A 26,330-nucleotide genomic window follows, 5' to 3' on the forward strand; every position below is an offset into this window, starting at 1 on the left:
CTACACAACACTGTGTTCCCTCCATTTCCTCTTCTAAAAAAATGATGGTGTATCTGCCAGGTTGCACTCTGTGCATTGGGTTGCTAGAAATACAGTAGGTTGCACTGATGATTTAACTCTGTTTTCTATAAAGGGCTACGGGATCTCGTGCAGATTTTTGCAAAGTCATATGCAAATCACAGAGCCCCGGCCCTTTTCTTAACAGGATGGCAACCTTGCTCCTCGGTGGCACCTGGGACCTGGAGATCCTTTCTCCACTTACGTTTAGCGCGCAGCCTGGGACTTGTCCCTGCAGCTCACCGGGTTAGCCGTGCCGCCGTTGGGACCTCCCACCTGGACTCCCATCACCCACCTCTCTTGAGACTGCTCTGGCAGGGCTGGTGTGGGGTACAGCCTTTGCTCAGAGGGCAACATGTTCCAGGCAAAATCTGCCCCCCTGGGCCATGGGCTTGCCCCTCGGGCTCCCTGCTTCTCTACCAGGTGCGATTCGAGGTTGCTGAGCTTCTCTCCAAAGTTGAAAATGGTGGGACGGTAGGGATCTGTGAGAGGCCCCATGACCCAAGCCACTCCCCCTGACTCCCAATCCAAACACCAGGCACCCCAGGTCCTCTTCGCCCCGGGCGTCTGCCATGTGAGTGGGCATGCTCATCCGAGGGACATACTTATCTCTGGAGTTTTTGTCCAGATTGAACATTTCTATTGTCAGTGGCTCCTGACCTGGAAAACCCATCATTCTAATCTAGCCCTCCTCCCCCACATCATGAGAAAGAGGGAGGAGGAATAAGGGGTAGTTTATGGTAGAGAAGAGGAGGGTTAACTCTAGCGGTTCCCGAACATTGGCCCAACCATGTCCCCAACCAGTGTTCTCTCTGTGTCAGCCTGCCCAGCTTTTGTCGGGATTTCCTGGCTCCTCTAACTTCACTCTGGTTCAAAGACCACCCTCCTGACTCCCAAATTATCCTGTCAGGGGTGGGGGATGGGAAGAGGGAGAAGAAATAAATGAAACAAACTGGCTGCATGTTGGTAACTGTTGAGACTAGATGGTCGGTTCATGGGCATTCATTATACCATCTCTCCACTTTTGTATGTGTTTGCAATTTTTCATAATAAAAGTTAAAAGTTTAAAAAGCCCTCCAGCTTCCAAGACACTCAAGAGAGCCCCATCCCCTAACAGAGTTTCCTGGAAACCCCACACCAAGGCAAGAAAGAGGCAAAGAGGATTCCATTACCTACATATATATATATGTATATATATATACTCATTTTCTAATTTTTTAAGGCCCACTGCTTTATTTTCAATAGACTAAACCATATTTCTAAGAGGGCCCCACGTTGGGCTTACTTCCTCCAGCTGGGTTATGGGGGAGGGCTGGGTAAAGGGGTCTTTAAAATCCTGAAAGTTTACACTTCCATGTACCTCGCAATCTTGTGAGGATGGGACTTGTTCAGTGTTCTGAACTTTGTGGAGGAAACACGCGCCCAATTCACAGTGTCACTCCCTGGAATTGCACCTGGCTCAGGAAAGGACTGTCTTTGTACTTGAACTTAATCCAATGGAGAACCTTAACACGGGCATTTGCATGACTGAGAATTGCTGCTGTCTTTTTTCCGTATGTCACTTTCATGAATGTGTTCTAATAAAATGATTCTAAAGCAGGCTGTTGATATACAGTGATTTATAAATACTCTCTGTTGAGTGCTGAGGCCATTAATTTTCTACCAAGAATCCACCCCATCCCACTTTCTGGAAAGGTCTGTCTAGCTGGGGACAGACGCAGTGAGCATACATGTGGCATGCCGTCATGGCGGCACTTCTGCAGTTGCTATCACTAATAAGAATCATGTCAACCACAGCAATTTTGTGTTCTGGTTGCCTAGCAGCAGAATTTGTTTTCCAGAAGAAAGATGGCCATATGTAGTAGATTAGTATGGTGGGGAGAGCGGAGGAGGCAGGGCAAGAACAGGAGTAGAATTCACTTTACCAGGGAGGGGTGGGTGGGGAGCAAGGTGGTAGGGGAGACAAAGGCAGCCAAAAAGAGAGACAAGCAAAGTTCAAACTTGTTCAGTGATAAATCTCAGCACATTCAAAAGATAGTGTTGTGAAATTTTATTTACAAAATAGCACCTTTTGCTCTCTAGCCATAGCAAGTCAGAAATCTCCAAATCTCATTAAGCAAACTGGAAGCAAAAGAAGAAAATCTATATTTCTGAAGGTAGATATTTTGAGAAACACTTTTTATCCCAATCTTTATTCCCCTCAGCCGGGCTGGCCAGGGCACTGCCATGAGCTGGTAACAAACTTAGTCTGGTTCTCTGGGGAAGCAGGCATTGTTAGAAACCTCATGGGGCGAGGGGCGGGTCAGGAGGGCAGAACCAGACAAAGAGGCTTCCATTTACTGAGCACGTTTCTCATACAGATGCTGGGAAGGCACCTGATATACATCATCTCCTCTAATCTTCACAGTCATCCTGAGGGGCAGGCAGTTCTGTCTTCATTTTCCAGCTGAAGAGGCTGAAGCTAAGAGAAGTAAATAACTTACACGATAAGTCATAAAGCTAGAAAATAGCAGCTCTGAGATTCAAATGTAGGTCTCTGATCTCCAGATCCATGCTTTTTCAAACCACAGGCCTGATGGCCCAGTGCCATCTTGGGATCTCCCCTGTGTACTGTCACAGTCTTCACCTTAATGAATTGTGCACCTTCTGTATGCCATGGGGGTAGGGGGCGAGCACAGCCAGTATCCTGCTCTTCCTTGTGTGATTGGAGGTCTCTTCCAGGCCAGGTCTTTGTGGCCACATCCATGTTCCTGTGACTTATGCAGAGCACAGGCTGATGAGGCTAAGATCACCATCTGGCTTTCACAGGGATTTGCTCACTCAGCAAATACCTAGTACCTGCAAGTACTGGGCATTATGAACTAGGTGGACAAATATAGACTCACCCCGTTCTCAGGGAGCTTACCAGTAGAGGAGACATACATTAATCAAGTAACTCATCAATGGATCTATAATAACCGCTGAAAGGGACCTTGAAGATCACTGAGATCAACAAATGAAATGAGACCCAGAATAGCTACCCAGTTTGCCCAAGACTACACAGCGAGTTAGGGGCAGAGGACTAGAACTCAGAACTCCTGTTTTTCACTCTTAGACTACTGTTTTCCCTGCCACATCACACTCTAGTCTGCTACAAACATAGACTGCCCCCAGCCCCAAACAGCCAGATAAACATGTTGATCAATCAGTACGCTAGCCCGTCTAGGAGAATCCAGATAGCACATTTTGTAATGATAATCAAAGAGTATAGTGAACCAAATCCCCAAGGATGGCATATACTCAAGCCATATTTATAGACTTATTTCAGAGCCCAAAGCAGGAGCAGAGAGGCAAGGCTCTCATGTTGTAGCAACCTTGCCTAATAATGATGCTCGCAGGTGTTTCGGTGTTTTGGTCTGACCCCAGTATTTCCTCATCTCCCAGGTTCAGCAGATATTCATTCACTCATTAATTCAGCAGATATTTACTGAGTGTCCACTAGTCCACTAGGCACAGTTCTCAGAGCTAGGGACACAGCAGTGAACAAAATGGACTGCCCTTGTGGAGCATACTTTCTAGCTTAGGGGAAGACAGACAATCCACCAAGTAAAGAAGTAAATAACACAGCAAATTAGAAAGTGATAAGTGTTACAAAGAAAAGTAAATCAAGAAAGGGGGTAGGCAGTCTCTGAGGTGGGGATGCATTTTTAGGGTGGTTGGGATAGAGACCTACCTGAGAAAATGATGTTCCAGATCATCATTTACATACACACACACACACACACACACACACTCACACTATGCACTGTGAAGAGTCCCGTAAGCCTTCCCCTACCTCCTGCAGAAAAATAAGTTTGTCAGTGGAATGTCCCAGAGTCTGATTCCTAGCTTGCTTTTTTTGTTCTTAAATTTGAGCATGTATCAGACTCATCCGGAGGACTTGTTAAAACAGATTGCTGGGCCCCACTCCCAGAGTTTGTGATTCAGTAGGTGGGGGTAGACCCAAGAATTTGCATTTCTAACAAATTCCCAAGTAATACTAATGCTTCTTCTCCAGGGACCACACTTTTAAAGCCACCAAGTTAATCTATTATAGATGGAAGGTCCCTGTTACCCAAAAAAGGATGCATCCATTCACTAGGGTGCATGGATATTATCAGAGTAGCTATCCTTGAAGAGCAGGGGTCTATCAAGAAAGGGGACTATTTTTAATTGGGGTAAGCTTCAGAAACCCCAGCCTGAGGCCCCAAGCACTGAGGAGGTAGGGCAAGGAACAGTTCCTGGAAAGGTGGCAACAATAATATTTCATTGCTTATCTAATAGTGCTTTGCATTTTCGTAGCATTTAATACTTTTGCAAGTCCTTTAGCCCACTATCCTCTTTTGGCACAGTTAGCTTGTGAGGTAGACAGAATAGGTGTCATTATCACATTTTTTGGAAACTTGAGACACAAAGAGGTTATATGACCTCCCTTGGGCATCAAGGAACCCCAGTGGCCTTATGACTAGTCCAGTGTTCTTTCTCTTTTAACACTTTCCATAATGCTAGCTATGGTTTCCTCCTTGGCCATCTACCCATTGGTCATTGAAATCCAGGACATCTAGTCACTCTGCCTTTTGCTCTGTTTAAAATCCCACTCACTGCAAGTGGATCATCCATGTGGGCGATTAACTGTGGCAAATACTAAGCCTTGCATGAGTTTCCTCTGCCATAAACACATCTCTTCTACTACCAGCTATTGTGCATAGAAAATTCTAACTCATTTTAATATTAGCCTAAGCTAGAACTAATCATTATGAAAGCAAACCTGCTGGGGGAAAAGCACACATAATACTTCCAAAGGCAAATAGAAATGGCATTTTGATTATATGTACCATTGCTTCCTTTCCATTAGCGGAGATAATTGAAAATTTTCTGTATCACTAAAGCACACAGCAAAATGAGAGTGGGTTTTGTTAAATATGATGGCTGGTGAATCACTTTCCCAGGTATTCAAATATATATTAAAAAAAAAAAAACACATGGGCATGAAAGGTAAAATTCTCCCTTCCAGTATTTGCTCTTCTGGTGATTTTCTCCAGTCCTGCACTGATTCCTCACAGTGAGAGACTGAAGTCTCTCATTGGATCTCACAGACACTGGGTTTCAAAGAGCTGTCTCTTTTCAACTTCCATACTGTTTTTGACCAACCAAGAGCCCAAGGTTTTAAAAGTTTTATTTCTAAAACTGCCCTCATCTGTCCCTCAACCCATTGACATTCTGACATCTTCCTTTAGTACTGCCATTGGGACCACTCATTGGTTCAATAAGCATTTATTAAGCACTTATTGTGACCAGACCTTGTAAGAGCCACTGAACAGGCTATAAAATTGAGTTAGAACTAATCCTGTCCTCAAAGAACATGGCATATAATAGAATCACTCTATAAATTATATAGAATAATTAACATTCAAGTCTATTCTGGATGCAAATTATAAACCCATGTAAGTTTCTCCCATTTTCATTCTCTTTACTCACTGTATGCTTAATTAAAGCTAACTGATGAGTTATTTTAGCTTCAACATAAAATAGGCATCATTAGGAAAAAAGATGTACCTGGGAAGGAAAAGAGTGGGATGGAGAAGGAGCACTGCTCTCTATTCTGAGCTCACATGGAGATCTGCATCAGCAGCCCAAAAGCATGGTAACAGGGTATAGGATCTACAATCTGCTGTTGATTTCCACACATGGACTGTCACAAACTGACTATATAAGGGCATAAAGCTTATATGATTAGAAATTCCATATTGATGAAAGATCCAGTGTGAATGTGTTTTTACTGAGTTTTAGAGTCCAAAGTATGATATAAAAATGACTATTCCTTAAGAAAAAGTCCATGCCCACTACAACACAGGGACTGAGCAAATAAGAAAACAGGTGGATCTGGGGGAGATGGGGTGAGATGCAGAAGATTCTATTAGTTGGGTCAGTGTTAGAGAGTCCATGAGAAGAAGAGATTCAGACCACAATCCAACAATGCATGTGTATGTGCATGTTTGTGTGTGGATATATATACAATTACCTATACATAGAAAGGTGTTGAAGGCCAGTAAAAAGGATTTTGTAAGAATGTGAGCCCTTAAATAAAATTTTTTTTAATTTTTTTTAACGTTTATTTATTTTTGAGACAGAGAGAGAGCATGAATGGGGGAGGGTCAGAGAGAAGGAGACACAGAATCCGAAGCAGGCTCCAGGCCCCGAGCTGTCAGCACAGGGCCCAACGCGGGGTTCGAACTTAGGGACCGCGAGATCATGACCTGAGCTGAAGTTGGCCACTTAACTGACTGAGCCACCCAGGCACCCCTAAATTCTAAATTCATAATCCAAAAAAGAAGATGAGTTTACCAAAAGTACAGCTGAAAGATAAGGATAAAATTGTAGTTCTGCTGACCAAGTGACTCAAAGAATACCACTAACACCCTTCCCCCTGTTTATTGGGCCACCTGAATGTGAAGCACCTTAAAGTAGCTGCTCAGGCTCTGACCCCCCTCTGTGTTAGGTTGGGCTTTGTGGATAGTAGAATCCCAAGAGAGGGGGTTGGGGCAGATATGCAGCTAAATCTCAGATCTGTCTCGTGAACTCTGTTTCTGCCAGCTCTGCAAGCCTCTCCTGGCCCTAGAGGGGGTTTTCACAGCACAGGTGCTATATCCAGTCTTACCAGTGACTATCAAGCGTGCTAGTGGCATGATAAAGTAACCAGGCATACTGTGGGTGGGTGTGGTCATGGATAGTGGTAGACACAGAGAGAATTTAGAGGATTCAGAAATAGCAGAGATGGGGGATGGGGTCTCTATGTATCTGCCTTTGAGTTTCTGGGATGATGGAATAAGGAGTGTCATTCTGTTTGTAAGAATATCCAAGGACTTTGTTGTCTATTAGTGGTGGCCTTTTAATGGGCCTTACACCCAAGCATAACCTAGAGTTTTTAGATTTGGTTTTGCCAAGTTTTGCCCAGTTGTTATGGCACCAATCAGGGTAAAAAGAAGTAATAGGGTGGGAGTGGGAACTGAAACATAGTTGATGTAAAAGCAGGATTTAGATTGCATTGGTTTGGCACACTTACTCAGAGAGTGACCCAAAGTATGGCACTCCAAGTATTGCTCTGGTGTCGCATAGATTCATGAGGACTTGCAAGGACTTCTTGGCCCTGAGAAGAGCAAGTCAGTGATAAAATTGATTTACATAGTTCAGTTCCTCCAAGACCAGATGGAAGTTAAGATGGAAATAGGAGGCTTTGTACTTTCCAGACTCTTCCTACATTCTCATTTGGTGTTGAATGTGTTACATATTGCTTTATTTTTTGGTATTTCTGGGACTATCCAACCAACAGATTTGTTGGAGAGCCATAGATGTAGACCTCCAAGCCCAGCCATCACAAACAATCTAAGTACTCTCAGGCTTAGAGATGGAATAGGTCATTAAAGAGGGGGGCCCTTGTAGGGCACAATTGATTGGTTAATGTTGCAGAATATAAGTGGTGACATTTCAGCTTCATGGCACAGTCCAAGATTGTTGATAGGGCCAGCAGGTGCCTAGGCTTCTAGGAGAGGCCATCAACTCAGCATTCCTAGCTTCTGAGGAATGAATGACTCAAAAATTAAAGTGAGAAGGTAATTAGCCCACTGTGTCTGATGGTGTAACAAATACAATTGCTTAGATCATCCCACATGCCCATTTCCCATCATGCTATTGACCCCATATTTGGCCATAATAGTCAGAAACCTGGCTTGTTTTCTCCTGGATTAAATGTCTTATATAAGAATGCATATACAAGTAGAGGTGGAGAATGTAGAGGGTTGGGTTGGGATAGCATCAATAGTCACATTGGACATATTGGTCTCTTTGGCAAATGCTTGACATGGGGGAGGCATGTCAAGGATTATGCCCAAAGTGATGTGATGATTTGGGTTCTAGATGGTCCCCTCAACTATCAGAGACTTGGGAAAGACTAATACATCCAAAGGGTCAATGAGGGGTTCATTCATCAAAAAAAAAACAAGAAAATGGATGTTGTCAGTAATTGGTGACTCTCAACAAATACTTAGATATCCATCACATAATTTATTCATTCAACAAATATTTATTGAATACCTACTCTGCCAGGCACTATTTTAGGCAACAACAACAACAAAACAGAGATTTCCTACCCTCATGGAGCTGACATTCTGGTGGGAATACAGACAAATAAGTAAAATATATAAAGTGCCAGCTGATGATATATGCCATATAGAAAAACATAACTTCAGAGGGAGGTGAGGAGTGGAGGGGGTGAGGGAAGAAGTGAGAGGAGGGTCTGAGTTCTAGTGACTGACATGAACAGGGATATAGAGTATAATGAAATTATACTCACTCCCAAGTCACATAGTGGTGATGAGGCTGTGAGTGTTGGAGGAGGTGGTGGTGGTGAGGGTTCTAGTAGGAGGACACACAAGGTTTTAGAAATCTCTCTCCATTACTCCCCAGTCAAACATGAAGATGTGGGGAGGAGTGGTCTTACCTAGGAACAGATAGCAGCTCTCAAGTAAGATGGCTTCTTCCCCAGCCTTCATGCCTCCATTGGAACCAAGAGGATGCCCAAGAGTGTGCCCTAGAATTCACATGGGTCCCCAGACTACTCCCTCGGTCTCCACCAGTCCAAGGGAGCCTTTCTGATGTGGTATTAGGCTGGGTCAGAGGAAACTATATTCCATTCAGACTGATAAGGACCTCACCTGTACTATTTCCAAACATCCCTCAAAGTTCACATGATAAGATCCTTGAACGTAAACCCATATATGGTCCAAATATAAAATGAATCTAGGAACCAAGAGTTCATGGAATACAGTATGCATAAATGTCTGGAAGCTCCAAGGGGCATTGCAGATCATGAGAAGTGTCACAGTATTTTTATCCTTAATAGATTGAAAATATCAATTCCCTTTCATTACCTCCCCCAGTTCCCAGTAGACTGCAGGGTGCCTTAAGTGTAGCTTGATAAAGGTTTAGCAGCAGCAGGAAGAATAGTTTCCAACTATGCCTGTTTAGAGACAAACCTCAGTCACCAGTACTAAGGCAGAGAGAGTCCTGGTTCTCTTTATCACAAACAGCACAGGGCCCCAGGAGACCCATTGAAGAGGTCCGGAAATTCCTGTTAAAGTCTTGAGATAGGAATCTGTTTCTTGGGTGCAAATAATAGATATGTTCAACCTCTATCTGAGTCCTTGCCAACAGAAGATGGCTCACTTACAGTTGTGGTATAAATGGAGTTTCCCGATTTCCTCTCCCCAGACCTTATTGAGGACTCATTAAATGTAGGCAGCAGACTTGGGGGTTAAGGAGAAGCTGGCTGTCTCCTCCCACTTATGGGTTTGCCCTAGAGAGACAAGCTTTTGAGATTGAAGCCGAATGAGAGAGGAGCTCAGATACTACCGTGCGTATGTGCACACGCACACGTTCATTGTGTGATAGCTTCTATCTAATGCTAAGCCTTATCTCCAGACAGATACACTGTTCGATCAAGTCCAGAGAGTTGTCTCCCAGAGCTATTTAGAAAGGTTAGTCTCAAATGGCGTTGGTTAGGCCCTGTGGAAAAGGGCCGCATGGGACAAGTTCCTTGCAGCTCAGCTCTTGGTCCAGGAGCCAATTGGTGGCAAATAAAGTGACAAACAAAGTCACATTTTCTGTGTGGCTGTGAGAAATCAAATGTGGCACTTAGTTACTTTCTATTTTCCTGGAGCAACATGTGTTGCCTGTGTGGCAGGGGACTTCTGACCATACCTGATATGGGTCAACTGTCTTTTGGCCTGTTTCGATGAAAATTTAGTTGTAAACTAAAACTAAAAAAAAAAAAAAAAAAAAAAAAAAAGATGCAAATGGATGTAAGTTTGAACTTACATGCAGATATAGATCATTATCTAGACAAGGAATCAGGACAGTTTTATAGGATCCACGTCAGATCATACTAGGAATTGGACTTGTCATTGCTGCAGGGTAAGTTCTGTGAGGGCAAGTATTCTTGTCTGACTTTTTCACTGTTGTATCTCCACTGCCTATACCAGTGCCAGACACATAGTACGGACTGCAAGTCCAATTGCATAATGTAGAGCATTAGTGTGCAGAAAGACAGAGAGAAATATTCTACATCTTTAATGCAACCAGACTGGCAGCCAAATACCTGCATTGCACCACCAGGGAGTAGGAGGGCATTCCACAGAATAATGTCATTCTTGGCAAAAACAGGATCATGATGCTTGAGTTCCATCCAGATAATGCAAGAGTAGAAGACAGGTCTGGTGTGTGATTGTACAGGCAAAGTTCAAATGTAAGACTGAAAGCCAAGGAAACCAATTGAAAATTTACCAAAGAAATTGCAAGGTCATAATCCAAGGAGCAAAGGGCAACCTGGCTGCACAGCCAAGTGTGGGAAACTACCATGAGGTTGGTCGCTGACAATTCAAAGGATTCTGATAAATGCCAACTCCTTTCTCAACAGTTTTTATTGTATTACCCAGTCATGAAACTTTGAGTGAATCACTTGGCTTTTGGAGCTCTGTAGAGCATTTTTAATTAAGAATGGCAAATGGGAAGATTAAAAAAGGAAAAGCACCAAGGGCCAGGAGCTACAGAGAGAATAAACCCAGCAAAACACATGTTCAAGAAAAATGAAACACTTGCTCTAAGAAGTCAATTTGAAAAACGTCTCTCACTTGATTTTCTTTACTGAGTTGGTCACCAATGAGGAATAAAGTTCTAAAAATAGTGTCGATTGGGGGCACCTGGGTGGCTCAGTCAGTTGAGCGTCCAACTTCGGCTCAGCTCGTGATCTCACGGTTAGTGAGTTTGAGCCCCGCTTGTGCTCTATGCTGACAGCTCAGAGCCTGGAGCCTGCTGAGTTTTGTGTCTCCCTCTCTCTCTGCCCCTCCCCCACACACATGCACACACGTGCACACACATGCACGCTCTCTCTCTCTTTCTCTCTTTTTCTCTCAAAAATAAACATGAAAATAAATAAAAGTAAAAATAATGTTGATTGAAAATGCACTTCTCCTCTGCCCTGCCCCACCCCCATGCCCTTGACTCTTATTAAGCATTCCTAAGACTCCAGGAAATGACAATGTGAGAATTAATGCCCTTGTTGTGAGTCAGCCTAAGAGAAGGCCAACAATGGTATCTGATGCAAATTCCCTAATAGCAAGTGAAGCTGGCCTTCAGCTTGATTTTAAGACCATTCCAAAGTATACACAAGGAATATAAAATATGGTCCTTAACTAGAAGAATTATGTAGTCCAATTGTGTGAGGAAATATAAATACTCAAAGAACAAAATTCACACTATGTATAATGAATAGCTTTTGCATTAGCCTGAGGGATCCAAAAACTAGGATGATCTGTCCTCCCTTTGTGTCTTTATCCAACACCAAGGATGAGTCATATCATGTAATAACAGTAATCTTCAGGTTGTTAAAAAAATAATAATAGAACTAATAATAATAATCATGGTAGCAGTAGTAACAGCAGCAACAATAATAAAATCCAGTAGGTTTACACAAATTGCATTCAATTTGTATATGTCCATGTTTGTCTCAGAATGGCCCCATTGCAACTCTCTCCCTTTCTTAACTTTATCTTTCCTACCACTCTCTCAATGTTCCTGGAGTCCTACCAGTATCCTTCCCTAAGACTGTTCCATCCAAAGAAGAGAATTAAAGTAGATGTATTTATCAGGATAAACTAGGTTATAGTGTGTCAACAACTCTGAAAATATTGGTGGGCTTAAAACAACAAGGATTTATTTCTTGCTGACACTATTATGTTCATAATGGGTTGACAAGGGGCTCTGTTCATCATAGGGAATCAGGGGTTCTGGCTGATAGACCAGCTTCTAAAGTTGTCAATTACCATCCTAGACAAAAAGAGAATTCTTCAGGATCTTAACCCACAATTAAATGATCCAGTGCGGAAATGACTCAGCATCAATGGCCAGAACTAGTCTTAGGCCCTACAAAACCAACAGGAGCCAGAAAAAACAGCTGAGCTATGTGTCCAGAAGGCAGAGGGCTAAAAATATTTGGTGAACATCAGAATAACTACATTAGCAGTTAACATCAAGTGGTATTTGCAAATAATTTACATTTTGGCTCTTAACTCGATTATTTGGATTTTGGCTCTAACTCAGATTCTCAAATTTTGGGTCTGCTCAACAGATGTGTGTGTGTGTGTGTGTGTGTGTGTGTGTGTGTGTGTGTGTATGAATTTCAAATGTATGTAGGCATACCTTGAAGATATTGTAGGTTCAGTTCCAGACCACTGCAAAATAAAGCAAATACTACAATAAATTTAAAGCAAGTCAAATGAACTTTTTGTTTTCCAGTGCATATAAAAGTTAGGTTGGCACTATACTGTATAGTCTATTAATAAGTATACATTAACATTATTTCTAAAAAACACTGTGTATAACTTAGTTAAAAAATACTTTATTGTTAAAAAATGCTGACCATAATCAGAGCTTTCAGCAAATTGTAATCATTTTACTGGTGGAGCGTCTTGCCTCTAAGTTATTGGCTGCTGACAGGTCAGGGTCATGGCTGCTAAAGGTTGGATGGCTGCAGCAATTCTTTTTTTTTTTAATTAATTTTTTTAAATATAATTTATTGTCAAATTGGCTAACATATAGTGTGTTCAGTGTGCTCTTGGTTTTGGGAGTAGATTCCCATGGTTCATCGCTTACATACAACACCCAGTGCTCATCCCGACAAGTGTCCATCACCGATTTTCCCCTCTCCCCCACCCCCCTATCAATGCTCAGTTTGTTCTCTGTATTTAATAGTCTCTTATGGTTTGCCTCTCTCCCTCTCAGTTTGTAATATTTTTTCCCCTTCCCCATGGTCTTCTGTTAAGGTTCTCAAATAAAACAACAATGAGGTTCATGCACAGATTAAGTCCTCTGTTCACAATTTATCTGTAGCATGCAATGCTGTTTGGTAGTATTTTACCAACAGTAGAACTTCTTTCAAAATTGGAGTCAATCCTCCTAAAGCCTGCTGCTGCTTTATCAACTCAGTTTTTATAATATTCTAAATCCTTTGTTGTCATTTCAACAGTCTTCACAGCATCTTGCCCAAGAGTAGTTTCCAGCTCCAGAAACCAGTTTCTTTGTTCATCCGTAAGAAGCAACTGTTCATCCTTTAAGATTTTATCTTGAGATGGCAGCAATCTGTCACATCTTTAGGCTCCACTTCTAATTCTAGTTCTCGTGCTGTTTCCACCACATCTGTAGTTACTTCCTCTGCTGGAATCTTGACCTTCACAAGTTCTAACCAACTTCTTTCAAACTCCTGTTAATGTTGCTATTTTGACCTCTTCCCATGAATCACAAATGTTCTTACTGGCATTTAGAATGGTGAAAGCTTTCCAGAAGGTTTTCAGTGTACTTTGCCCAGATGCATCAGTGGAATCACTGTCTATCACAGCTATAGCCTTACAAAACGTATTTCTTAAATAATAAAACTCAAAAGTTGAATTTATTTCTTGATCCATGGGCTGCAGAATGGATGTTGTGTTAACAACAGTGTTGAAAACAACATTAATCTTGTACGTCTCCATCAAAGTTCTTGTGGGTCCAGGTGCATTGTCAGTGATGAGTAATGTTTTAAAAGGAATCTTTTTTTCTGAGCAGTAGGTCTCAACAGTGCACTTAAAATCTTAAGTAAACCATGTTGTAAACAGATATGCTGTCATCCAGGCTTTGTCATTCCATTCATAGAGCACAAGTAGAGTAGATTTAGCATAATTCTTGATAGCATAATTCCTAAGGGCCCTAGGATTTTCAGAATGGTAAATGAGCATTGGCTTCAAATTAAAGTCAGCAGCTGCATTAGCCCCTAAGAAGAGAGTTAGCCTGTCCTTTGAAGGTTTGAAGCATTGACTTCTCCTCTCCAGCTATGAAAGTCTTAGATAGCATCTGCTTTCAATAAAAGGCTGTGTTGTCCACACTGAGAATTTATTGCTTAGTGTAGCCACCTTCATGAGCTATCTTAGCTAGATCTTCTGGATAACTCGCTGCTGCTTCTACATCAGCACCTGCTCTTCACCTTGCACTTTATGCTATGGAGACAGCTTCTCTCCTTTAAACGTCATGAGCCAACCTCTGCTAGTTGCCAACTTTTATTCTGCAGCATCCTCACCTCTCTCAGCCTTCACAGAATTGAAGAGAGTTAGGACCTTGTTCTAGATTAGGCTTTGGCTTAAGGGAGTGTTGTGTCTAGTTTGATCTTCCATCTAGATCACTCAAACTTTCTCCATATCAGCAATAAGGCTGTTTCACTTTCTTATCATTTGTGTGTTAACTAGAGTAGCAATTTTAATTTCATTCAAGAACTTTTCCTTTGCATTCGCAACTTGGCTAACTGTTTGGTGCAAGAGGCCTAGTTTTTGGCCTATGTTGGCTTTCAACATACCTTCTCATAAAGCTTAACTATTTCTAGCTTGTGATTTAAATTAAAAGATATACAGACTCTTTATTTCACTTGAACACTTAGAGACCTTTGTAGGATTATTAGTTGGCCTAATTTCAGTATTGTGTCTTAGGGAATAAGGAGGCCCAAGGGTAAGGGGAGATATGCGGGAATAGTTCATCAATGGAGCAGTCAGAACATACCACATTGATTAAGTTCATTGTCTTACATGGACATAGTTCATGGCAAACAATGACAATAGTAACATCACAGATCAACATAACAAGCATAATAATAATGAAAAATTTGAAATACTGTGAGAATTACTAAAATGTGACACAGAGACGCAAAGTAAGCAAATGCTGTTGGAAAATGATACCAATTGACTTGCTCGATGTAGGGTTGCCACATACCTTCGATTTATAAAAAGCACAGTATCTGCAATGCAGAATAAAGCAAAGCACAATAAAACAAGGTGTGCCTGTATGTTGAAATAATATTATTCATGTAAGCTGGGGTTTTTTCCTGTTACTCTCACTGCCTAACTTCCACCAGGCTCTGTCCATGACTGTTAGTCCCTATGTGTATTGGATAAGTGTTAAAGTTAATGTCTAGTCAGAGCATAGAGATGAGAAGGCTTCTTGTTCTTCTTGAGACTTTTTCTAGACTTAGGGAACCAGTTTTTGAGGGTGCAATGTCCTGATGGGTCTAGAGGGCTGAGACATGTATCTTAGGGCTTAATTTATTACACTATTTATACATTAGCCTGTAGAATTCTCTATTGGCTTCTGGCTTTGGACTCTACACAGTAGGTATTACACAGTCGGGATGTGAATTTATTAAATCCTCTGTGGCAGAGTCACTGACTAATGTTCAAAAGGATGTTTTACCCAAGTGTAAGAACATGACATATGCACCGCATTGCTCCTATTGTAAGTAGTGCTTTAAGATTGCATGACCTTATTCTAGAAATCTTGTGGTCAACCCAACATTAAGTAGTTCATGGTATCACTGGGAAGCCAGGGCAAGCTGTACTGTAAACCACATTCAAATTGTCTACAAACACCGAGTATTGGATACAAGCAGACCTGGGTAAGAAAATACAGTACTGCTGTGGGATGGAAAGAACCTTAGGTTGGAATCAAGAGGTTTGGTTTGGGTCCTAATTTTGTTGTTAAGCAGCCATAAGACCTTTGAAAAACATTTTAGCCAAATTATCTATATCCTGAAAACCTCAGTTTTCAGTTTGTCAGTTTGTCATCTAAAAAATTGGAAAGTAATAGGAAATTATTTCTAAATTTCATTCATGCTTAAACATTCTGCTTTTCCATTACTGACTTAATTATTAACCTGAAGTCTATGGCTTTTGGCTAGAAAAATAAATAAGCACACATCATAAGTAATGTAGAATTGAGGAAATGACAGTTATATGTAAGGGATAATCCAATTTTATATATAATTGTTATTTATATGGATAAAAGATATATAGTACTATAAAGCAATGATATTTAAAAATTGTTTAGCTTTGAATTATAGGCAAAGGGGTTGTCAGAAATTAACACATATGCTCTGTTTTCTCATGTATTTATCCATTCATTTTTAAATATATTGTATTTCCACTATGTAAACAGCTGGGCTAAATGAGCAGAGAGGAGTGAGGAAATTGAAGACATTAGCAAGAGCATTACTAAAACAATGGATCATGAAATCCAAGGTGCATAAGAAGGAAAGTGATGAAGGAAGAGTATTAATGGATTGGGCAAAAGAAAGGCTCCATGAACTAGAGGTCCCAGTGAAGTTAAAGAAAGGTCATAATAAGTGTAAGTAAACAAGAAAGTTGGAAGGAGAATAAGTTATGGTCAGGAAGGAAGATGTGAGACTTCTGATCAACATAGAGAAGCAAGGACCAGATATACACTCCCCACCTGAAACAACCAGAAAACCAGACACAATATAAGAAGCAACCATTTTCAAGACCCTGGACATCAGACAACAAAGGACAGTGATCACTGAGAGATAGGAAACAAACAAAGTGAGCCCTATGAATACCCTAGCTTGCCACCTTGCGTTTCCAGGTTTAGTGCAGGAGACATAACTCAGCAGTCTCTCTGAGTTATAAGATGGAGCTGAGTGTCCAGTGAGACCAAGGCAGCTAGACTTCATGGGACAGAGAGTGGAAAGAAGAAAACTGCACAGAAACAGAACTCTGGAGATCTTCAGAGGGTCTCCCTTAAGTATTCCTCAATTATTGATAAGCACATGCATATGAAGAAACTTCCCTAGGTTGAGAAAGAATTACCTGAATAATTAGAGTGAAGAGGTCCCCAGTGCCCACAAAGGGGGAACAGTGCCTGTTCCTACCAGCCAGATTAGAACACCTGAAATTCATAGGATATCAGGTAGAGATTCAGAAGGGCCTTGCCTTCATAGTGGTGAATAGTAAACCCTTGGCCAACTAGGTTCTGGTTTCACCTAACAAAATCTTAAAAGGATCAATCTGTCAAAGCAATTGTCCAGCATGCCAGGACAAAGCTCATGAATAGTTGGGGACACAAAACATTAGGATACAAAATAATAGGAATACAAAAATATTGAGCATCCAATAAGATAAAATCTGTGATGTCATCCAATAAAAAATTACCAGGCATGCAAAGAAGAAGGAAAATTGACCCATAATTGGAGGGGTGGGGGGAGGGAGAGATCAACTGAAACTTAGGCAGAACTGACACAGAGGTTAGAATTAGCAGAGATAGACATAAGAGCAGGTATTAAAGGTAGTCAAAAAGAAAAAGTATTCCACACATTCAAAAGTTAAGTAGACACATGGAAAACATAAAGAAAAATGCACGTTGAACTTCTCAGTGAAAACTACAATGGCTGAGGTGGAAAATACCAGGATACAATTAACAGTACATTAGATTGTGCAGGAGAAAACCTAAGTGTACTGGAAAGCACAGAAATAGAAACTATCCAAAAGGAAACACATGGAAATAATTTTTTAAAAAGAACAATCAGTGAGCTGTGTAACAACTCAAGCAGCCTAATATTCAGTAATTGGAGTTAAAATAAAAGATAAAAAAGATGGAATGAAAAATCATTGTAATAAGAATTCTGTAATAAAGTGAGGAGGATGGCAAGAAGACATTTTTCAAATAGAAAATGGCTAAGAATTTTCTAGAAATAAGGAAATATAAAAACACTGTCCTGAAACTAGAGAAAATCAAGAATAATAACAAATCTTAACAATAAGAGAAAGAACCAGTTACCCAAAAGGAAAAACAGTTTGTTAGCAGTCTTCTCATCCACTACCACAGAGACTAAGAGAACAGAGTAAGAGCACCAATGTTCTCATAGAAAATCCTTGTGACCTAGAATTCCATGCCCAGCAAAATGATAATTTAAGAATGTGAAATAAGGATATTTTCAGATGTACAAGAACATAGAGATTTCACTACTCATAACTTATCACTTTTTGCAAAAAGAAAAATGAACCCAATAGGGAAGGATTAAATGCAAAAAGATACATTAAAACATTGTGGTAAGTTAAAGAAAACGTTAAAACATTGTGGTAATTATAATTTGATGTTGAGTGCAAAAAATAAGAATAAAATACTAACCTCTTAAAACAAAATGCAGTGATCTGAGGAAGCTTAAACAAGCTCAGATCTTTGTCTGACTTTACAGCAGGGTAGAAGTAGGGATTAACTTAAAGTTTGTTAGAAAAATATACATTTGGGGTGCCTGAGTGGCTCAGTCGGTTAAGTGTCTGACTCTCGATCTCAGCTCAAGTCATGATCTCATGGTTTGTGAGTTTGAGCCTTGCATCAGGCTCGGTGCTGAAAAGGCAGAACCTGCTTGGGATTCTCTCTCTCCCTCTCTCTCTCTCTCTCAAAATAAAATAAATAAACATTAAAAAAAAACAAGGCCAAACTATATGCTACCTATAGGAAATGAACTTTAAATATGAATATACAAATAAGACTTTTTTAAAAAAAGTATACCATCCTAACTTTCTTCCAAAAAAAATCTTGGGTGGCTACATTAATATTTTCCAGAGTAGATTTCAGAGCTATATATATTACCAAGGATAAAGCTGGATATTTCACATCTTTTGTTAGGAAGACCTAACAACTCCAAACTTTTAAGCATGCGATAACAGAACCTCAAAATACAGGAAACAAAAACTGATAGAACTGCAAGGAGAAGTAGACAAATCAACAATTACCTTTGGGGGTTTTAATATCCCTCTTTCAATAATTGACAGGATCAATAGAAAATCAGTAAGGATGTAGCAGACTTGAACACAATCAACCAACTTGACCTCATTGACATTTTTAGAACACTCTACCCAACAATAGCAGAATATACATCCTTTTCAAATTCACACAAAATATTTACCAAAAGGGACCATTCTGTGGACCATAAAATAAGTCTCAATACATTGAAAGGGATTCAAGTCAAAGTATGTTCTCTGCTACAATAGAATTAGAAATAAATAGCAGAAAGATCTCTGGAAATTTTCCAAGTATTTGGGAACTAAATAATACACTTCTAAATAATCCATGGGTCAAAGTGGAAAGCAAAAGGGAAATAAGTAGAATTGAATGAAAATAAAAATACAACATACCAAAATGTGTAGAATGTTGTTAACAAAGTCAGATGTTTAATTTAATGATGGGGCAGTCAGAACAGTCAAAAATGGTGACCATGAGATCAAAGGGTGGCCATGGGAGGGGCTTCTGAAGTAGAATGAAGGAGGAGCTCGGGGGGAGACGAGGAGGTCAAAGAACCGAGAGGCCAAGGTGCTGGAGAGGCTGCCCATAGGGAGATGAAATCACTCAAGATGATGGCAGAACTCAAGGTGGGGAGGCAAAGTATCAGCCTGGAGCCAAAGTAACCAATAAAGGAAGAATTTATGGTCCCAGCCCCTTGTCGTTGCAAAACACTTTGTCTCTCTGAGTCTCTGTTCCTTATGTGTAAACAAGGGAGTTATAAATCCCCCCTCTCTGTTACTTTTGTATTTTAAATGTCTTAAAATATGTTTCTTACACAAGCCTCTCCAGATACTCTTTTGGGAAATGGCTAGGCATTAAATGATAAATGAACACATAATCCCTTAGGTTCCGTTGAAACCCTGGCATTCCCTGATTATGCCTATAAACAACATCATCTCTAAAATGGCGCTAGGCAGCAGTATCCTCCAGTTACTATGGACAGTCCAGAGAGGATTAAACTGTACAGACAGTAATTGACTCTGTATGGACTCTCTAAAGAGGAATTCTCCTGAATCTTCACAGCATCAAGAGAAAACAAAGTGAGGGTTGCTGGAAGGAAGGTGAGCAGGAGATTGGCTAGATGGATGATGGGTATTAGGGAAGACACTTGTTGGGATGAGCACTGGGTGTTAAATGTAAGTGATGAATCACTCAATTGTACTCCTGAAACCAGTATTGCACTGTATGCTAACTAAAATTTAAATTTAAAAAAATAAAAGAGGCTGACTTCCATTGTCACAGTTACAGTTAGACCTGAGAAACAGACTTCTTTCTTGTACCCAGATGGTGAGGCCAGGAAACAGGTTCGCTGGGTGGAAAACCAGAATTTGGAGCTCCACCCAATTGAGCATTCAGGTGGTTGCAGTTACTGACCCCTTCCACTGCCTCCCTAATCCTATCGCATTCACCATGATTATAAGGCTTCCAGAAAGTGAAATGCAGCTTCTCCTGATGAAAGGGTTTGATTTCACATAGCAATTTCCTCAAGAGGAGACGGGGACAGGACCCATTGTTCCTCGCCATGTGTCTTCTGAGGATCTAGAACAACTATGAAGTCCACAGTCCACTCCTCCTGGATTCCCTATCCTTGAAATTTGCAGATTTGTTCAATAATTTGAGTATAGTTAGCTCTCTTTCGATATTGTCTCAAAACCGTTGGCCATATGCTAAAACACAATAAAAAATAAGTTATATGAACCATCACCTGCCCTTGGAGTGAGGAGTGGAGATGTGTGGGGCTGGGTAGATAGTGCCATGTTGTTGAAGTAGCCCCAGGAGGAAATTCACTCACAGATCAGAAGAGCAGAATCTTAGATTTAGAAGAATCCTTAAGGATTATCATTTTGTAGATAAAGAATCTAAAGCACATAAAGGTGAAATAACTAGTCCTGAACTCATATAACTAGTAGAACCAGGGCTAGTTTTATGTCTCCTGACTTGCAGTCCACTCAGGCATAAAGGAAACACATAGTCTACGAGAGTGTGGAATAATGCTAATTTAACAAAGCCATGCATTTAGAAGGACACATTTCGTTTATGGGGGTGCCAAGTGCATTGAGGATGTAGTGAGGAGATGGTTAAATTGAATCTTGGAAAGTTTTTAGTTAGCCAGGAAAAACTTCATACAAGAGAATGGAGGATGAGGGAGAAAGAAAGCTGTTGTGAGGAGGAGACTCCCTACATGTCGCGAAACTTTCAAGAAAGGATGCGCAAATGGTTGTGTTTGGGACAAGATTCTCTTAGATGGAAAAGGCATGTTAATGACAGGAGAAAATGTATATTCACTTTATTAAATGTCAGAAATTTTAAGGAAATGACCATGGTTGAAAACTGGATGTGTGTGTGTGTATGGAAACCTAGTTCATAATCGTTCAGGAGGACTCCTGGAGGAGATGAGCCTGTGAATTTAGCATGGGAGAGGGTTGGTTGGCAGAGTGAATGAAGAGAAAAGGTATTTTTCATGCATCCAGCATGGCCTGAGCAAAGGTTCAGAAGCAGGAACAGAAGAGCTTAAAGAAATAAATGATGAAAAGGCTCTCGTGGTTGGAACTTGAAAGCCTGGACGCTAGGACAAATCAGATGAATGCAGGCTAGGAAAGGTGTGGGGAGTTAATACTTACAGTACTGGAGAGTCTCTGAGGCCTGACATCTGCAGAGGGCTGCATTCACGCGGGCAGGACTGAAGGCGGCAGGACTGAAGTTCGTCGTGGAAGAACACAGAACAACCAGAGTAAAGGAGAGCCTGGTGAAAATACTAGACGGTCAATTTGGGGTTAAAGTGAAGTTAATTGATATTCGTCACTGCTTAATAGGTTTAGAAATTCAAGACTAGCCCTCCAGAGGCTAATTATCCCATTGCTCTCACTTGTCCTGCAATTTTTGTAGCTCCTACCAGGAGACTAAGTGGGTTTTTTAACGAGTGGGAAAACATCAGAGTCTCCCCAGGAATGTAAATTAAAAAAAAAAGAAAGAAAGAAAGAAAAAAGTACATGACTGTACAAGTAGGCAGGTAAGGGGATATTTCTTTTATTTTTATTGTTTATTTATTTTGGAGAAAGAGAGACAGAGAGAGAGGGAGCAGGAGATGGGCAGAGAGAGAGGGAGACAGAGAACCCCAAACAGGCTCCACGCTGTCAGCACAGAGCCTGGTGCAAGGCTCAAACTCATGAGTTGTGAGATCATGATGTGAGCCGAAACCAAGAGTCAGATGCTCAACCAGCCGAGCTACCCAGGCGCCACTCTTTTCTTCCCCCAGTGTTTATTTATTTATTTATTCAGGGGGCAGGGAGGGGCAGAGAGGGAGAGAGATAGAGAGAGAGAGAGAGAGAGAGAGAGAGAGAATCCCAAGCAGGCTCCCTACTGTCAGCACAGAGCCCATTGTGAGATTCGATCCCATTAACTGTGAGATCATGACCTGAGCTGAAATCTAGAGTCAGATGCTTAACCAACTGAATCACCCAGGCACTAGGGAATATTTCATGTAAAGATTTTTTTTAGACTGTAAACTTGTGAACATTCTTGTATATATTAAGCTTGTGAACATTAAAATATATAAAATAAAGAAACTTTGAAAAGAATGTTTATTATATACAAATATTCTCACAAAACCTCAGTCATGGTCAACCACTCTAGGTTGCCCTATATTTACTTCTTATACTGATTCACAGCTTGTTTCTTTTCTTTTAGATGAGACTTTCTGGGCTCAGCTTGTACCAGTAGCCCTTGAGTTTTCTAAGAATGCTGCAGCCTGACCTGTGTGAATACTTGTCCCTTCAGTCTGTTCCAATCTGTTCTGGTCACTGGAGTTTCAGAGAAGCCGAGTTGCTGGCATTGCTGTCAGCTGAGATCTCATAATTGGTTCTGTGGCATCGCCTCACTCTGTCTTCTTTTGTCAAAGATGTGGTCCCCTGATCCAACCTGCTTTTGAATTTGCTTTTCTCTCCCGATCAGAATAGAAAATTATGGAGATTAAAAAACATTTCCAAAACTCCCCTTTCTACCTTCATAAAACCCTCTCATCTATATCAATTAGGATTAAAAGGCTTAGCTACATAAAAAAGCTCCAAATGACACTGGCTTAAATAAAATAGAAGTTTGTTTTTCTTTCACATAGTAGACCCCTGAGGATAAGCAGTCTAGGACTGGTGGAGAAGACCCACAACATCATCAGTACCCAGGCTCCTTCTAGCTTATTCCTCCACTATTTGTAGAGTGTGGTCTGACTCATAGTGCAAGAGGGCAAGTGTTCCAGGGAGCATGCTGCTGGGCAAAAGGGAAGAAGAGCCACCCCCCACACATTAAGGAGACTAGTCACAACTAGCACTCAGGCTTTCATCTCACTCGCCAAAGTCTGGTGACATGGCTACTTTAGCTGCAAGGGGACCTGGGGGAATGTACTCTTTTACTAGGTGACAATGTATAGCCCCTCGAAAAATGAGTATTACTCATGAGTATTACTAAGAAATCAGGGCAGAATGGACTTGGGAGACACCTAGAATTCTTTGCCAGACTATCTCTTATTATCAGAAAAATAGTAGCAATCCATCATATATCTCCCTAGTTAATTCCCTGCTCCACATCTTGTGTTTATTTTGTACGGAAGAGTATTAAGTATAGTAAAAGGATCTTTGAGACTCATAACTCCTCTTTCCATATATCGTAAAGGATCATTGTTTCCCCCTCTTAAAATATAAAATAGGTTTTTAAACAGATTAAGTTTTAGGGGTGCCTGGGTGGCTCAGTAGGTTGGGCGTCCGACTTTGGCTCAGGTCATGATCTTATGGTTCACAAGTTCAAGCCCCGCGTCAGGCTCTGTGTTGACAGCTCAGAGTCTGGAGCCTGCTTCGGATTCTGTGTCTCCCTCTCTCTCTGCCCCTCCCCTGCTCACACTTTGTCTCTCTCTCTCTCTCTCTCTCAAAAAATAATAAACATTAAAAAATAAATAAACAGATTAAGTTTTAAAGAATTATGAGGAAATTCCTCAAAATTAATTATGGTCCAATGAAAAGCCCAAAATTATAAACCAATAAAAAGCATTTAAACTATATACTCCACCTATTTCCAGAAGTACTTGGAAGTGTAATTAAAACACTAAAAAAGATGAAGAATTTCAAAAGTAAACATAAGAGAGTCCAGATGGAGGAAGCAGGGGCTGTAGAAGTTTCAAAACTGTGAGGTCTCAGAGCACAGCAATTCCCATCTATTTCAGCAAATTTAAAGCAACAATAATTGAAAATCCTTTCTATATAAGAAAAATTTAAAAACCACCCAGGCTGTACTGTTAAGGCACTTTCAGTCCTGTGGAAGATACAGGAATGTACAAATATCCAAGGCAAAGATGTTCTATAATGTATATAAATAGCACTCTGATAGAAAGGTAGGGAGGAAATTATTTGAAACTGGTTGTGGACGGGTTCATGGATGGGGCTACATCTGAGCTAGGTGTGAAGGCGGGAAAGGATTTCCAGAAGGTGAGAGGGGTGTGGCTTGGGAGAGGGAGTTAGAACCCTCTCTGGACAGAAAACACCATACATGTGAATCAGGGGGTTGACAAAATGTTGCTATGTTTGGGAATCAACAAGTATCGCTGTGACTTGAAGCAGAGGATCAGTCTTGGTAGCAGATGAGTTAGAAAGGAGGAATTGCATGTGAGAAGCCTTAAATTATATGCTCAGGGACGTGGACCTGGTTCTCTAGGCAATAGAGGAGTAGGTGAAGAAGAAGGTCGAGCGTGTTCACGGTTTATGACCTCTCGTTCCTCAGAAAGTCATGAGCAGGACTACTTACTGTGGGTGACAAGTTTGTTAGCTTATGAAGAATGGAAAAGGTTTAGAAGGTAATATGATGAGAACTCAGAACAGGAATGAACAAAGGGTTGTGAGCAATCTGAGTCCCCACTGCAGTGATGGAAGTGAACTCGTCTTGAAGTTTTCTGACAGCAAGAACAAAAAGGCAAACGTGTTAGGTTAAGTAACATTTTGGTTTTTGACAAGCACAAGTATACCATGGTGTGTTTTTCTTAAACCGCATGGATTGACAATGCAAGATGTACCTTCTCTCGCTTACCTACTTTCAGACCGTGGGATGATTTTGACTGACCTTGATCTAGGAACCAGGGAATCACATTGAGTGGCGCCAGACAGAGACAAAGAAGAGTGGTATTTGCTACTTTCAGTTCTAACTAGTGAAGGATAAGCGGTCACTGGCAGTAGCTTGTGGTCAAAGGTATAAGACATGTATACACTGTGGATAAGCTGGCTGACATTTGGAGTAAGTTCTTAAAGCAGTGCTGGATATTCCAGGACAAAGTGACACTAAAAGAAGAGAACACGATTTTCCATGAGGAAACTTTTAGCAAGAGAAATTTTTAAATGGGAACTGAATTATTGTCTCTAGAGCAGGAAAGAGACAGACTTCTCCCTTATTTCTTTCAGAAGAGTATCGTAATATCAAAATGGCAATGATAAATATGGAGATTTAAACAGAATGTCTTTCAGAATGACAGCCCTACAGCAGAGTAAATCATGGGTCCCCAGGAGGCCACAGAGCTACTCACCAACCACACTTGCACTCAGTCCTTGGCATTGGCCCCAGTGACTCGGGGAAGGTCAAGCTGTGAATCAGAACACAAAGCTAGAGCCTGAGGATGCCTTTACATGTAGTTTGTTTATGTACCCAGTGATCTCATTGATAAATGAGTGAATAGGTCCAGAGAGATTCACAGGCCTGCTCAGGATCACCAGCCATTTAGCAGAAGAACCAGTGGCCACCCAGACTCCTTAACTCCTGGCCTAGGGCACCACCACCAGGTCTACCATGCTGTTGCATGGCGTCATAAGGGCTAGTGGAGTCCACTATGAGAGTGCCACACTCTGTGCCGGGCCCAATGGCTGAGCTTGTCACTCCCAGAGAAGGAGGGTGGGCGGGGGGGTGAGCTGTAGCCTGCAGATGGAGAGGTGCTGAGGGAGGCAGTCAGATGGAGATTTCAGGATATCCTAAAATGGTTTTAGAGGGTTTTAGGAAAAAATCTACTTACCACCATGTTTCAGGGATATTAAAATGCTGTACGAACCACCCTGCTGCATTTAGGCTCCCTGGGCCTTCTGGGGACTGATAGATTTTCTTTCTAAAGTACATTGATCCTCTGAGGGAAAGAGCCTGCTGTCCAAGTTCCAAATCCTTTCCCAACCGAGAGACAAGAGGCTGGAAGTTTTAAAGCACTGAATGTTGTTCCATTAGAAATGATGAGCATGACAATAGTTGTACGAATCACTTTTCCACCAGCTCATGGTCTCCCTCACTGAGGCCCAGGACCAGATGCACCCTGCGCTCCTCCAGCAGGTGGATGCTTTAGGGCTTAGTGCAAAGCAAAATTGGAGGGGAATGTAAATACTTTGCCTAGGGGTTTAATGAGATGTCAAATAAACAGGGTGTGGCCACTGGCGTTTTTATAAGAAAACCTGAGAGAAAAGAGCCAGACAAACTTAGGTTTTCCAGATTCTTTTAGAAAGGAGTAAGAGAGGGAAAAGGGGCAAGAGGTCGGAGGTGTA

General features: G+C 41.2%; 1 protein-coding gene across 6 annotated transcripts in view; it reads left to right on the forward strand.

Annotated features, from left to right (window-relative positions):
• KALRN (kalirin RhoGEF kinase) overlaps positions 1 to 26,330 on the forward strand; it is a 520,685-nt gene that overhangs the window by 335,663 nt on the left and 158,692 nt on the right. For 2 of the 6 annotated variants that reach the window (XM_042998403.1, XM_042998404.1), the window contains exon 34: positions 206 to 672. The exons of the other annotated variants lie outside the window; for them this stretch is intronic. In XM_042998403.1, the coding sequence (XP_042854337.1) occupies positions 206 to 268 (63 nt within the window). In that variant the 3' untranslated portion in view covers positions 269 to 672. Of the gene's footprint in view, positions 1 to 205; positions 673 to 26,330 lie in introns of those variants that run through there. 6 annotated transcript variants of the gene reach the window in all.

This window comes from Panthera tigris, chromosome C2, assembly GCF_018350195.1.
Source record: "Panthera tigris isolate Pti1 chromosome C2, P.tigris_Pti1_mat1.1, whole genome shotgun sequence".
NCBI classification, from domain to species: Eukaryota; Metazoa; Chordata; class Mammalia; order Carnivora; family Felidae; genus Panthera; species Panthera tigris.